Genomic DNA, 16818 nt, shown 5'->3' on the forward strand with positions numbered 1-16818 from the left:
ATACAAAAAAACCTCGAATAGCCAAAGTAATCTTGAGAAAGAAGAATGGAACTGGAGGAATCAACCTGCCTCACTTCAGACTCTACTACAAAGCCACAGTCATCAAGACAGTATGGTACTGGCACAAAGACAGAAATATAGATCAATGGAACAGAATAGAAAGCCCAGAGATAAATCCACAAACCTATGGACACCTTATCTTTGACAAAGGAGGCAAGGATATACAATGGAAAAAAGACAATCTCTTTAACAAGTGGTGCTGGGAAAACTGGTCAACCACTTGTAAAAGAATGAAACTAGAACACTTTCTAACACCATACACAAAAATAAACTCAAAATGGATTAAAGATCTAAATGTAAGACCAGAAACTATAAAACTCCTAGAGGAGAACATAGGCAAAACACTCTCTGACATAAATCACAGCAAGATCTTCTATGACCCACCTCCCAGAATATTGGAAATAAAAGCAAAAATAAACAAATGGGACCTAATGAAACTTAAAAGTTTTTGCACAACAAAGGAAACTATAAGTAAGGTGAAAAGACAGCCCTCAGATTGGGAGAAAATAATAGCAAATGAGGAAACAGACAAAGGATTAATCTCAAAAATATACAAGCAACTCCTGAAGCTCAATTCCAGAAAAATAAATGACCCAATCGAAAAATGGGCCAAAGAACTAAACAGACATTTCTCCAAAGAAGACATTCAGATGGCTAACAAACACATGAAAAGATGCTCCACATCACTCATTATCAGAGAAATGCAAATCAAAACCACAATGAGGTACCATTACACGCCAGTCAGGATGACTGCTATCCAAAAGTCTACAAGCAATAAATGCTGGAGAGGGTGTGGAGAAAAGGGAACCCTCTTACACTGTTGGTGGGAATGCAAACTAGTACAGCCACTATGGAAAACAGTGTGGAGATTTCTTAAAAAACTGGAAATAGAACTACCATATGACCCAGCAATACCACTTCTGGGCATACACACTGAGGAATCCAGATCTGAAAGAGACACGTGCACCCCAATGTTCATCGCAGCACTGTTTATAATAGCCAGGACATGAAAACAACCTAGATGCCCATCAGCAGATGAATGGATAAGGAAGCTGTGGTACATATACACCATGAAATATTACTCAGCCGTTAAAAAGAATTCATTTGAATCAGTTCTAATGAGATGGATGAAACTGGAGCCCATTATACAGAGTGAGGTGAGCCAGAAAGATAAAGAACATTACAGTATACTAACACATATATACGGAATTTAGAAAGATGGTAACAATGGCCCTATATGCAGGGCAGAAAAAGAGACGCAGAAGTACAGAACAGACTTTTGAACTCTGTGGGAGAAGGGGAGGGTGGGATGTTTCGAAAGAACAGCATGTATATTATCTGTGGTGAAACAGACCACCAGCCCAGGTGGGAGGCATGAGTCAAGTGCTCGGGCCTGTTGGGCTGGGAAGATCCAGAGGAATCGGGTGGAAAGGGAGGTGGGACGGGAGACCGGGATGGGGAATTCGTGTAACTCTATGGCTGATTCACATCAATGTATGACAAAACCCACTGAAAAATTAAAAAATAAATAAATAAATAAATAAATTAATTAAAAAAAAAAAAAAAAAAAAAGAAGTATGTCGAAAACACCCTGGTGTCGTGTAGGACAAGCTGATGTAATATTAAACTATCTTCCCCTTAAAAATGTACTAACTTAGAATATAAAAGCTACGGTAAAAAAATAAAGATTTGCCAGACAAAAAAAAAAGAAAGAAAGAAATTGAAGGCCTAGAGAAATCTGTTATTTATGCCATTAAAATACACTCTACCCCTTACCCAAACAATTTTGTGTGTATGTCTGCTATTCTGTGTGTGATCTCTTTTTACCATATATTCTAAATGGTTGCACGTATTTATACATACACACAACACATGGGTTATTTCATGTTTTTGACATATGTCATGTAAATTTACTTGATCTATTCACTGAATTTAAAAATAAATTAAAAAATTTAAAATGACTCTGTATATTGTTATAACATGTACAAGTATCTGCACACTGAAAATTACAAAATGTTGAAAGAAATCAAAGAGGATCTAATACCATGTTCATAGGCTGAAAAACTCAACATAGTAAAGTTATTAACTCTCCCTCAATTGATCTATAATTTCGATGCAATGCCCATCAAAATCCCAGCTAAGCTTTTTTTTTGTGGATATAGACAAAGTTTTTCTAACGTGTTCATGGAAAGGAAAAGGATCTAAAGTAGCTAAACAATTCTAAAAAAGAAGAAAAGTGAAAGGAATCATTCAGGTTGATGTTAAGGCTTACTATACAGTTAAAGTGATCAGGACAGTGTGATACCAGCAGAAGGACAGATACACAAATCAGCAAAACTGATTAGGGCACCCAGAAATAGATCCACAGCAATATATTCAAGTTAATTTGACAAGGATACAGAAGCAATACAAGGGGGAAAACACCTTTCAACAAACAGTACTGGGGCAACTGGACATCCACAGTTCAAAAATGAACCTTGATCTAAAGTCTTCACACTTTATATAAAAACTCAAAATGGACCAAGGACATAAAGCAAAACCATAAAGTATTTAGAAGTAAACATGGGAGAAAATCTTTGGAGCCTAGAGTTAGAGCTCTTTCTAATTTTTTTTATTATTTGTTTTTGAGTTTTCCTGCTTTTAAAGTTTTTTATTCACTTCGTTTGGCTGCACTGGGTCTCCATGACTTTGTGTGGTCTTTCCCGAGTTGCAGCCAATGGGGGCTACTCTCTGGTTGCAGTGTGTGGGCTTCTCATTGCAGTGTCTTTTGTTTTTGTACAGCACAGGCTCTAGGGCATGCGGACCTCAGTAGGTGCAGCTTGTGGCTCCAGAGTGTGGGCTCAGTAGAGCCCACGTGGGCTTAGCTGCCCCACTGCATGTTAGATCTTAGTTCCTGGACCAGGGATCAAATCTGTGTCCCCTGCACTGGGAGGCAAATTCTTAACCACTGGATCACCAAGGGAAGTACCAGACAGAAACTCTTAGATGTAACACTTAAAATAAGATACATAAAAAGGAAAAAAATGATAAAACACTTGTCATCTAAATTAAGAATGTGTATTCTAGCCTGGCGTGCTGCAGTTCAGGCAGTTGCAAAGGGTCAGACATGACTTAGTGACTAAACAACAACAAAATTCTGTGGAAGACCTTGTTAAGAAGATAAAAACACAAGCTGCAGACCATGAAAAAATATTTGCAAATCACATTCAATGAAGGACTTGGATCCAGAATATATAAAGAACTCTTAAAACTCAACAGTAAGAAAAAAAAAAAATCTAACTAGAAAACTGGCCAAAAAAACTGTGAACAGACATTTCACTGAAGGAGATATACAGATGACAAATAAGCACAGGAAAAGATGTTCAAAATCATTAGCCATTAGGGAAATGCAAAATGTAAAAGATTTCAAAAAACACATCAGAAAGGCTAAAATTAAAAAAAAAAATGATAACACCAAATGCTGGAGAGGACAATAAGAAACTGGATCACTCATATTTTGCTGGTAAGAATGTAAAATGGTATAGTCATTCTGGAAAATAGTCTGGCTGTTTGTTATAATGCTTAATGTGTTCTTACCATATGGCTCAGCAATTGTACTCTTGGGCATTTATCCTAATGAATTGCACACTTCATTCACACAAAAATCTATACACAAATATTTATAGCCGCTTTGTTCATAATAGCCACAAACTAGAAACAACCCAAATGTCCTTCAGAGATGAATGACTAAACAAACTGCTACTTCCATTACAGAATACTATTCAGCAATAAAAAGTGATGGACTATTGATATACATTATCACTTGGACAGATCTTAAGGGATTTCTACTAAATGAAGAAAAGAAGTCAAAAATTTATGTATTGTATGATTCCACTCATGTGGTACTCTTGAAATAACAAAATTATAGAGACAGACAAGAAATCAGAGGTTGCTAGTGGGTAAAGAGACCAGGGAAAGGGGGTAGGGTGTGAGGAGAAGCAGGAAGGGGTGGGAGGTGTCTATGGCCATAAAAGGGAAGCACAAGGTATTCTCAATGGATCAGAGTTCAATATCTTGACTACAGTGGTGGTAACACAAACCTACACTTGTGAGAAAGCTGCAGAGAACTAAATACACACGCACTAGTGAACAATATAGAACACAAAATATGATTAAGGTCCATGAACTGTATGTACCAAGGCGATTGCTTGGTTGTGACATTGTACTAGTGGCATGTTACCATCGAGGGAAAATTGATGATAAGAGAACTCTCAGCATCTCTAAAATTCTATTGAGATATAATTCACATACCATACAATTCACCCATTTAAAGTATCTGATTCAGTGGATTTTGGTATCTTTACAGATACATGTGACTATCACCATGGTCAATTTTAAAACATGCTCATCACCTAAAAAAAAAAAAATTCTGTACTATTAGTTATTACTCACCTATGTCCCATGATCCCACCCCACTCTTAAGCAACCATTAATCTACTTTCTGTCACTATGGATTTGCCTTTTCTGGACATCCTATACCAAAGAAATCTTGTGATAGGATTTTTTGTTTTCTTATGAAGAAATCTTACTTCACTTCACATAACAGTTCCAAAATTTATCCATGCTGTAGTATGAAGCAGTACACTTCATTTCATTTTATGACCAATAAATATTTCACCTCATGGATATATGACATTTTGTTCATCCATTCATCAGATGATGAATATGTTATTTTCAGCACTTGTCTAAATGCAGCTATACACTTTCATGTACAAATTTTTCTGTGAATATATGCTTTGAATACTCTTAGGCATATATACCCAGGAGTAGAACTACTGGGTCATATGGCATCTCATTTGAGGAACTGCCAGACTGTTTTCTAAGATGACTGCACAATTTTACTTTCCTACCAGCAGTATATGAGGATTCCAGTTTCCTTACATCTTTACCCATACTTGTTACTCTGACTTTTTGATTCTCTCTGTTATTTTTCCAAGTTCCTGCATATCTATGGTTATTTCAAAGTAAATAGTTAAAAATATGATTCTGCATATCTTCACTAAAAGATAAACAAACATAGCAAATATTAATCATAATTTTTTTCATTTCCTAAAGATATATATTTAAAAAAATTTTTTTACATATTACCACACTTCCTAAAATGTACAAAATAATGTTAAAGGGTAACTTGCTCTGATCTCAATTTCTGTAAGTTTCTCTCTAGCACTTCTCTGTTGAGTAGAATACTGGTGATAGGTTTAAAACATTCTATCCTATTGAGGACATATATTTGTATTCTAGAATTTTACAGAAATTTTTATAATGAATAGTTGAATTTTATCAAACACCTTAGGAGTTTTACTTTAAATGATCACATGATGCCATCTTTTCTAATTTTATTTAGATATAGCTGATTCAGAACATTATATAAGTTTAAGGTGTGTAGTATAATGATTTGATATATGTAAATATTGAGAAAAGATTACCACAGAATATTAAGACATCCGTTACTTCACATAATTACCTTCTTTAAGCTGTTATGAGAGCATTTTAAGTGAGAATATTAGAAGCAACAAAGGAAAAGCAACAGATAATACACAAGGAATTCCCATAAGACTATCTACTGATTTCTCAGCCAAAACTCTGCAGGCCAAAAGAGAGTGGCACAATATACTTAAAGTGATAAAAGAGAAAAACCTACAACCAAGAATACTCTACCCAGCAAGGCTCTCACTAACATTTGATGAATAAATCAAAAGCTTTACAGACAAGAAAAAGCTAAAAGAATTCAGCACCACCAAACCAGCTTTACAACAAACGCTAAAGGATCTTCTCTAGGAGGAAAAGAAAAGTCCACAACTAAAAAGAAGGAAGTTACAATGAAAAAGCTCACTGGTAAAGGCAAATATACAATAAAAGTAGGAAATCATCCACATACAACTAGTAAGGAGGTTAAAAGACAAAAGTAGTAAAACCATCTGCATCCACAATAAGCAGTTAAGGGATACGCAAAACAATTAAATGCAAAATACAATATGAAAAACAGTAATCATGAGGACAGAAGAGTACAAATGCAGAGGATCTAAAATGTATTTGTAATTAAGAGGTTAGTAACTTAAAACAAGTAGGTATATACCTACACTGCTATACAAAAACTTCATGGTAACCACAAGATCAAAATCTATAATAGATATATACTGACAAAAAAAGAAAAAGGAATCCAAACCCAACACAAAAGATAGTCATCAAATCAGAAGAGAACAAAATAAGAAAGGGGAAAAAACAAATCCGAAACAACTAGTGAAATGGTAATAGAAATATGAAAAGTGAAAGTCGCTCAGTCCTGTCCAACTCTTTGCAACCCCATGGACTATACAGTCCATGGAATTCTCCAGGCCAGAATACTGGAGTGGGTAGCCTTTTCCTTCTCCAGGGGATCTTCCCAACCCAGGGATGGAACCCAGGTCTCCCACATTGCAGGTGGATTCTTCACCAGCTGAGCCACAAGGGAAGCCCAATAGAAATATACATATTGATAATTAGCTTAAATGCAAACAGACTAAATGCTCCAACCAAAAAACACTGAATAGCTGAATGGATAGAAAAACAGGACCTGTATATACGCCACTTATAAGAGACTCATTTCAGATCCAGAGATAAATACAAATTTAAAGTGAGGAAATGGAAAAAGGTATTCCATGCAAATGGAAATCAAAAGAAAGCCAGAGTAGCAACACTTAGACAAAATAGACTTTAAAGTCAAGAATCTTACAAGAGGCAAAGGACACTACACAATAATCAAAGGATCAATCAAATAAAAAAATATAACAATTGTAAATATACATGCACCCAACATAGGAGCACCTCAGTATAAAACACAAATGTTAACAGTCATGAAAAAAGTAGAAATTGACAATGACACAATAATACAGGGGGAGTTTAACAACACATTTATATCAATGGACAGTTCATTCAGACAAAGAAATCAATAAGGAAACACAGCCCTTAAATGAAACATTAGACCAGATGGACTTAAATTGATATTTACAGAGCATTCCATCCCAAAGCAGCAGATTACACATTCTTTTCAAGTACACATGGAACATTCTCCAGGATAGATCATATGCTGGGTAGGATGTAAAAATGAGGAAGTTACTGGAAGAGTTTCCTCGTCAACTCAAGAACACACTCTCTGCTTGTTCATAAGCTGAATTTCAAAGACCCATTCTCTGTCCCTCTAGGTTGGAAGACCAGCAATTTGCAAGAAAAAACAGATCTGAAGGCCACAGAAAATCTGCAAACCCATCTAACAGGATACAAAGTAAGTACCATTAAGTTTGCGGTCAACAAACTTCCTAGCCCAGGGCACTCTTGATAACTTAAATGAAGCATTCTTAGGGGAAAGTGCTAGCAAGCAAAAGTAAAGGCACTCCTTTGGGGACTTTACAGTAGTGACAGAGAGCAGAGCCAAGACACAGCTGTTCTGAGCCCTGAGGCAGCCAGGCTCACTCACCAGCCTAATAGCTCTTCATGTCTGTCCCACTGTTCAACTCAGGTCACTACTGCCAAGATGCTGCATGTGCAAATGCTAGGGGTCTGGGGACTACCCCTTGACTCTTGAGAGTCTCTTGGACTGCAAGGAGATCAAACCAGTCAACTTTAAAGGAAATCAACACTGAATATTCATTGGAAGGACTGATGCTGAAGCTAAAGCTCCAATACTTTGGCCACCTCATGCGAAGAGCCAGCTCATTGGAAAAGACCACATGATCCTGGGAAAGACAGAAAGCAGGAGAAGGGGACTACAGAGGATGAGATGGTTGGAGGGCATTACCGACTCGACCGACATGAATTTGAGCATGCTCTGGGAAATGCTGGACAGGGAAGCCTGGCATGCTGCAGTCTGTGGGGTCACAAAGGGGCAACACTGAGCCACTAAACAACAACAAAAAAGGGACTCCTACCAAGCTTATCAGTGAACGCTTTTAACAAAAGAAGTGGTAAAGATAAATAAATGCTCCTTCCACCACACCCAACTCACCTTCACCAGGAAGAAGGACACACCATATGTCCGAAGGGACCGGGCCAATTTGACATACTTGACTTTGGCTTCTATTTCGCTCATCTCTCCACAGTTCTTGTGCTCCTACAAAAGTGACAGAGGCAGGGACCAGTTACTGCAGCTCTGACCACAGGTGGACTTAGTGAGAGGTACTACTCCACATGGCGTCTATTTATTTGTAGATGCATGTCCCTGATGACCGAGGATCAGAGCACACAATAAGCGCTAATGCAAGGCTTCTTAACTAGAATGTGAGCCCAAATTCCCTATAGGTTTTGCATTATAGGGAACAACTCATGCATGTGCAGTGTGACAAGAACAGGGGCTGTAACTGTAACCTAATTTTCAAAGCGTTCTATGTTCTCAAAAGGTTCAGGACCAACACTTTAAATGAGGACTAGAGAAATGTTCTTGTCCTGGGAGAGCTATCATTCTAACACACAGGCAAAAGATAAAATTTTCCAAAAAGCATGACATATAAAAGCCTGGACATCTCAGTGTGTGGAAACAATACTGGATTAAAACCTATGTTTTATACACATGAAATTTATCTCTTTCAATTTATATTTACATTTCAATGCCAAAGAAGACTCTGATATTTTGGATTCACTAGAGTGAGTGTTTCTTGGCAAAGGTGATGACAAAGCTTTTCTTACTGGTTGCCTAGAATAGATAACTCTGAATTTTAGAATAAATCTGGATTTTTAAAAAGACACCAATTCTCAGATTCTAAGGTGCAAAAAACAAATCTCAGGATTAAAAAAAAGCTCCTTGTAGCTTCTTCCTTGGTACATTTTAATGGAAAATCACCTCGTTTCAATGCTTCAAAGATAATGTCTTTGAAATTAAATGTATGCACATTTTTCTCAGAAGGGCTAAGTAACCTTTAGCAAGAAGGTATGGATTAAGATAATAAATCTGCCCAAAGTAGAACTGTCAGCTCCTTTACTCCTGAGTCACTAATCATTTATTATATAAGTGGAGTACAAGCACGGGATCTGAAGCTTTCATGTACAGAGGCCCCTCTCAGACTAATAAATGAGGACAGGAAGTGAGGAGAATAACAAAGCTCTGAACATTCCCAATACCTGAAATATTCTCTTTTCAGCTCCTCTCTGCTTGATGTATTCTTTGGGCAGGAATTCTTTTAGACTGAGAGAGAGAGAGTAAAAAAGGTAAGGCATTTAATCATACTCTATGATGAGAAGGAAAGAAAAAGAGACTTTTCATAAAACTCACAGTTAAATCCCTAACTCTCAGTATTTTATGGTATAATTAATAACAGACGGCCACATCCCACAATGCACTTAAGTAGAACACAAATATAAAACTAGTCTGATAAAAGGGTCAAACTATTATAACATAGTTCAAGAAGAAAGAATGTCCTGAAATATTGTAAAGTAACAAAGCAAAGCACCCTAGAGTGTACAGTATGCTAGCTTTTGGGAAAAAAGGAGAATATCCATTTTATACTGTATGTATTTTTAAAATATTAGAAGGGTAATTCTAGTACAAATAAAAATGATTCTTCATGGAAAGAAGGAAAAAACAGGGAGAAGGGAACATGGATGGAAATTAAACCTCTGAATTTTCCTTATACTGTAGTCTTCACTTTAGAACCAAAGGAAATCACAAAGAGGGTAAAATGTAACACCTAAAACTCTAAAGCAAATTGAAACAAATGAACTGAACAGTGTTAGATACAGCCTAACTTTGAAAAACAGTCTTTGATTATATCCACCCCAATGAGATATATCTTAAATATAAAATGGGCCATAGTAGACTTCTTAAATCATTATTTTTAAACTAATATCTACTCTTACCCTAAATGTATACACAAATACACATACTGTAAAATTAGTATATTACATTACATAAGTAAGTAGATGTTACAAATAACTAGAATAAAGTAAATGAGTAATTATGATAGTTGTTAGAAATCAAGATTTTTAGCATAAAATAGCACAAAAGAAGTTAAATGAAAATCTTGCACTCTTTCATTTGAATGCAAATACTGACCTGAACTCTGATTCACTTTTCTTTTTTTGAAAAACTTTTCTAGTTCTGTCCACTGCAGAGGCTAAGGGCAAGGACAACTGGGTGGAGATGAGCACCCTAGTGGATCAGCCAGACGGCCTTCAATGTCAGTTCCAGTAGAAAGAATCCTTGGAGAAATGACTGACTCTAGCTTTGGGACAGGAGATGTATAAAATGTTTCTGGGGCTTTCTGTGCCTAAGGATCAAGTGAGTGAAGTGAAAGTCACTCAGTCGTGTGTGACTCTTTGCAACCCTGTGGATATACAGTCCACGGGATTCTCCAGGCCAGAATACTGGAGTGGGTAGCCGTTCCCTTCTCCAAGCGATCTTCCCAACCCTGGGGTCTCCTGCATTGCAATCAAGGAAGCTATCAAAATAACAGTGGACTGACATCAAGGGATAACCAATCGGACAGGACTGAGCACACACCCCTACACACACTAACATGATTTTTAAAACAGTCAAAACAAGTCAGAAAGATAAAGAACATTACAGTATACTAACACATATATACGGAATTTAGATAGATGGTGGCGATAACCCTATATGCAAAACAGAAAAAGAGACACAGAAATACAGAACAGACTTTTGAACTCTGGGGGAGAACGTGAGGGTGGGATGTTTTGAAAGAACAGCATGTATATTATCTATGGTGAAACGGACCACCAGCCCAGGTGGGATACATGAGTCAAGTGCTCGGGCCTGGTGCACTGGGAGGACCCTGAGGAGTCGGGTGGGGAGGGAGGTGGGAGGGGGGATCGGGATGGGGAATACATGTAACTATATGGCTGATTCATGTCAATGTATGACAAAACCCACTGAAATGTTGTAAAGTGATTGGCCTCCAACTAATAAAATAATATTAAAAAAAAAAAAAAAAAAAAAAAAAACCTCATACAAAAGAGAAAACAGAACAATGAACCCAATGCCCAGACTCAACAATTATAACTCATGACTCATCTACTTCCATATCCATATTACCTCTAATGGATGATTTTGAGGCAAAGCCCAGACATCATATAATTATTTTTATGTGAGGGGCAATTTGTGTCAGAAAGAATGAAGACTTGCAATGGGTCAAGAAACAGGTATGTAAAATTCAATAACGATTCTTAAAAATAATCATTGATCACCTTAAGAGGTCACCAGGGCACAAGTTCATACTGAAAATTGATAAAGGAAAAGAAACAAAGCTAATAAATGCAGAAGGAATAATAGAAGTCTAAAATGATCATTTCACAACTCTAAATGAAATAGTCAATAGATCTAAACAAGCATGAGTGGCTGCTAAAACCAGTAAGTGACAAGTCAATGGGGGACTTTATAATAGATGGATGTCTGATCCAAACCAAATGATCAATTTTAGCATTAATGAAAGTGGGATAACCACACACCACATGCCTTCTGACGGATAAACCAGGAAGTATACAGTTTCACCTAGAAGTATTCTTGGCAATAGAGAAAAAAACAAGTAAATATATAACTGAATATGAATTTCTTTAAGAATCCAGATATAAATATAAGCTTACCAAAAAACCTCCTAATAGATTAAAAAAAGAGAGAGAGAGAAACATGGTAAGTGATACTACCAGGATACTACGAGCCAAATCCCATTGTGGTAAATATTATAAAAATAACCCAGGTTTTTCACAAATAAATGGCTTGCGGGTGGAGGTAAAAAACTGGACACACAAACAGATCAAGAGAGTTTTAAGAAATGTATTTATGGGGTGTCACTGGTGGCTCACTGGTGAAGAATCTGCCTGCCAATGCAGGAGACACAAGTTCAACCCTTGACCTAGGAAGATCCCACATGCTAAGGAACAACTAAGCTTGTACACCACAACTATTGAGCCTGTGCTCTAGAACCTGGGAGCAACAACTACTGAGCCCATGTGCTGCAACTACTGAAGCCTGCACACCCCAGAGCCCCTGCTCCGCAGCAAGAGAAGCCCAGGCACAGCAGCTAGAGGGTAGCCCCTCTCACAGCAACTAGAGAAAAGCCTGTGCACCAATGAAGACCCAGCACAGCCAAAAACAAATGACTATTTAAAAGAAGAACTGAAATCTGTTAGTATAGAGAGAAAGAAGAGATGTATTATCAAACTATAGTAACAAAGATAGTGTAGCACTGACATCAGAACAGAATTGAGAAGCCGAAATTAACCCTTACCTTTACAGACAACTGATTTTCAAGAGTGCCAAGATGAAAGTAACAAGATGAAAATAATGTTTCTTCAATGGGAAAGTAAGAGTCCTTTTAAGGAATGGTGCTGAGACAACCAGATATCCACATGCAAAACAATGAAGTTGGACCTCCTATCTCACATGACACATAAAAATTAACTCTAGGACTTCCCTGGTGGTCCAGTGGTTAAGAATCCACCTGCCAGTGCAGGGGACAGGGGTTCAATCCCCGGTGTGGGAAGATTCCACATGCAGTGTGGCGACTAAGCCCACGTGCACAACTGCTGAAGCTCGTGAGCTCCAGGGCCTGTGTGCCACAGCAAGAGAAGCCATGGCAATAAGAGGTCAGCACACTGCAACTAGAGAGTAGCCCCTGCGGGCCGTAACTAGAGAAAGCCCATGCGCAGCAACGAAGACCCAGGGCAGCCAAAACCACATAAATAAATAATAACTTAAAAAAAAAAAAAAGATTGCTATAAAAAATGAACTCCAAATGGATCACTGACCTAAATGTAAGGGTTAAAGGTTTAACTCTTAGAAGAAAAAGGAGTAAATCTTTATGACCCTGGCTTAGGCAAAGGCTTTTAAGATATAAAACTAAAAGTACATGCAGCAAATGAAAAAAAGAAAACTGGACTAAATAAAAATTTGAAAAACTGAACTGCAAGAGAAATCACTGAAAAAAGTGAAAGGCAACCCACATACTGGGAGAAAATAAGTGCAAATTATGTATCTGATAACAACTTGTATGAAATCTCTTGCAATTAATGATTTAAAAAAAAACAATTTAAATGATTATAGGATCTGAATAGTCACTTCTCCAAAGAAGATATAAAAATAGCCAAAAAGTCTGTGAAAATATTCTCGACACCAGCAGCCATCAGGGAAACATAAAGAAAAACCACAATATCACACCACTGCATACCCAGTAGGACACTGCAATAAAAAAAGACAAGTTATAAGGAGTGTTGGCAGGGGTATGGATGGGACCCTTCACACATTGCTGGTGGGGATGTAAAATGGCACAGCTGTTGTGGAAAATGATTTGGTAGTTTCACAAAACATTAAACAACAATTCTACTCCTAGGCATATATCAAGGAAAAGTAAAAACATATGTCCACATAAACATCTGTACATGAACGTTCATCGTAGTATTATTCATAATAGCCAAAAGATGGAAACCACTCAAATTTCCATCAACTGATGAATGGATGAAAAAAATGTAGTTGGGCCATACAGTGTAACTTTATTTGGCAATAAAAATGTATTAAGTATGATACATGCCATAATATGGAAGCACTATGCTAAGTGAAAGAAGTTCATGGCAAAAGACTGCAAATTGTTATGTTTCTATTTATATGAAATGTCTAGAATAGGCAAATCTATAGAGGCAAATAGGATTAGAGGTTGCAGAGGTTGGGGAATGGAGAGGGGGATCAGGGGAGTAACTGCTAAAGGACACAGGGCATATTTTAGGAGGAATACAAACATTCTAAAATCAGGTTGTGGTGATTAGGTTGCACAATCTTGTGAATACACTAAAAAGTGCTGAAATGTAAATTGTAAATGGGTCAGTTGTATGGTATGTAAGCTCCATCTCAATAAAGCTGTTCTTCAAAAAAGAAAAACATCAACCACTGTAGGTCTTGTTTGGCTCTACATACAAACCAAGTATAAAATGACATTTTAAATACTATGTGGAGGAGAATTTAACACAAACCAGGTATTAGATGTCATTAAAGAATTGCTGCTCATTTTGTTTGGCATCAGGATGGATTTGCAGTTAGGTGGGATTTTAATTATTTAAAAATTCTGTATGTCAGGAAAACATACGTTAAGTATTGATATGTGAAATGGTATGCTGTCTTGGATTTGCTTTCAATCACACTAGCCAGAAAAGGGGGCAAGGGGCTTCCCTGGTGGTCCAGTGGTTAGGAATCCACTTTGCAATGCAGGGGACGTGGGGTCCAAACCAAGTCAGGGAGCTGGGATAACACATGCCAAGAAGCGACTAAGCCCCAGCACCACAACTTCTGAGCCCGCACACCACAACTAAGAGAGTATGTGCACCTGAAAGAAGGATCTGAATGACTCAACAAAGATCCCACAGGCCACAGCTAAGGCCTGATGCAGTCAAGTAAATAAATAAATAAATAAAAATTTTACGAAGGGGTCAAGTTACCGTTCTGGCTACATTAAGACTTGAATCATGATGCCTCGTCAACCTGTAAACTGCACCTGTAGAAAAAAAATTCTGAATACATTTTCTGGAAGGTCGGGAGTCTAGGTTTGAGCACCAGCAGAATACTCAAGCCTAATCAAGAGACCCCATGTCAGTCCACAGGAAGGAACCTAGGAAACAATAGGCGGCAGCACCTTAGATGCTGTGACTATCATTAAGCGGCCGTGGGGACAAAAAAGGTCTGACTCAGAGAAGACTGGAAGACATCAATGTCACAGAGGAGGAAGCTGAGTCACAGAGAGGTCAGGAGGCTTGGCTGAGGTCGCAGCAGCAGAGAGCCTCTGACCTCCAGTTCAAGAGCAGATGCGTGTGAACCCAGGGCTGTTCCAGGCTCCCCCTGGAGCACACGAACAATGATAACCAGGAAGCATCATGGTGGGCCACTGCTGGGAGCCTCTGGACCGCAGCTCCCACAGTATCAACAAAGGAGACCACGGCCCAAAAAAGGGGCCCAAGCCAACCCCCCCACAAGAATGCCTGCTACTAGAAGAACACCAGACGGCGGTGTCCACTGGCCAGGCCAGGGTAGAATATGTTGGTCATTTATGGTGAGAAAGTTCTGTGTGGCAACAAGCTGCCCTCGACTCAGACTCTGCCAACTAACACTCCCATTCTTTGGTAGGAAGGGAAAACAGCTTCTAGAAGCTTGCACTGGAGGTGTGACCCCTGATGTTGCAAGAGTCAATTTGGGGGTAGTGTACTGTAAAGTGCGGGTTTCCCTGGTGGTTCACATAGTAAAAAACCTGCCTGCAATGCAGGAGACCCGGGTTCAATCCCTAGGCAGGGAAGATCCCCTAGAGAAGGGATAGGCTACCCATTCCAGTATTCTTGCCTGGAGAATTCCATGGACAGAGGAGCCTGGTGGGCTACAGTCCATGGGATCACAAAGAGTCGGACATGACTGAGAGACCAACATTTCACTTACTGTATTTTCAAATATGAAATGAGGGAGCGTGCGTGTGTGCATGCATGTGTGTGGGATGCATTCTTCCCCAGTAAATCAACAGCACGCACAGTGTCAGCAGGAAGCCAGAAAGAGCAGGCAGCCTGCCATCACCACTGCCTGCCAGCCCACGGGGGAGCCGTTCCAGCTCGGTTGTTTTTTTCTGATTACTAGACCCAAGTATGGAAGGTTCCTAAGCGTACATGTGAAATCTGTTGGCCTTCTCTGAGAAAATGGGTCAGATGGTCAAATCTGATTGGAAATTTTTCTCCTAATTAAGCAAGCACTGGTCAAGCCAAGTCCTACCCACTGCCTCCTGAAATATTCCCACCTTAAAAGGGCAGCCTGCAAACCCTCTGCCAGCCTCGTATGTATCATCTTTGCTGAGTGCAATAGTAACACTGATTACTAAGACAGCGGACTAGTCAGAGTTCCTCTCACACTGTCAGATCCATGGGAGGCTGAAATCTGCAGCCAACAGACTCTCTTCTCATGAGCTCTACTTTTGCTCTGGCTGAGTCAGTTGTCTTTCTTCTCCCATTTGTATTGATCTGCATTTATTCTTCAATCTCACTGCTGGCTGTGTATCACATAATTATGCAAAAAACCAAAGTAGCCCCTAAACTGGGGTTAAAATAGTCCCTAGAACAGTACAAAAGAGAGCTCACCGAATGCTTCCTAACAGCAAATATTTACAAAAAGTTATTAGATATAAACAAGACATGTGAACTACTAAACAGAAAAAAAAAGCATTAAAATTTAAAAATAGTCTGTCCTCAGGTTGCTTCATGATTGTCTTTATAATTCTCTTATAGATAACGTGGTATATCCAACAAAGATAACGGAGAACCCTATCCAGGTGACCCACACCAGGAAAAAAAGTTGGTCCTGTATCAAAAGACTGGGAAATAAATGCCTACGTTAAAAGTTAAAATACAGGGTTTCACAGAGGTAGAAGCTTAGATTCTGTACTTTAAATGACTTTGGGGGATGATCCAAGAAACAGTAAACCATGTTCATAGGGGGCTTTCCACTACCAACAGCTGCCATTTATTGAAAAGCAAATACTGTTTCAGGGGTTTTACATGCATGAATAGATTAATTAAACTCTAACAAAAGTTCTTAGAAGAAAATATTTCAACATTACAGTTTTTTTACACATGGAACAGCAGGCTCAGTGATTCTAAGGAAGTTGCCCACAATCATAGACAACAACTTAAGCCTCATCTGTGGCCTCCAGAGACCATGCTCTTAGCCACTTAGCACTCTGGTCTCCACACGTCACCCTTTGGTCCAAAGACATACCA

The 16818-nt window shown here is 38.5% G+C and overlaps 1 protein-coding gene across 3 annotated transcripts in view; it reads right to left on the reverse strand.

The window, feature by feature from the left end:
• The window catches only part of TLN2 (talin 2), a 483978-nt gene that overhangs the window by 174784 nt on the left and 292376 nt on the right, over window positions 1-16818 (reverse strand). For all 3 annotated transcript variants that reach the window (XM_065940303.1, XM_065940301.1, XM_065940302.1), the window contains exons 10-11: window positions 9190-9253; window positions 8081-8185 (exon numbers count right to left, since the gene is read on the reverse strand). In XM_065940303.1, the coding sequence (XP_065796375.1) occupies window positions 8081-8185; window positions 9190-9253 (169 nt within the window). The remainder of the gene's footprint in view (window positions 1-8080; window positions 8186-9189; window positions 9254-16818) is intronic.

This window comes from Muntiacus reevesi, chromosome 7 (genome assembly GCF_963930625.1).
Source record: "Muntiacus reevesi chromosome 7, mMunRee1.1, whole genome shotgun sequence".
NCBI classification, from domain to species: domain Eukaryota; kingdom Metazoa; phylum Chordata; class Mammalia; order Artiodactyla; family Cervidae; genus Muntiacus; species Muntiacus reevesi.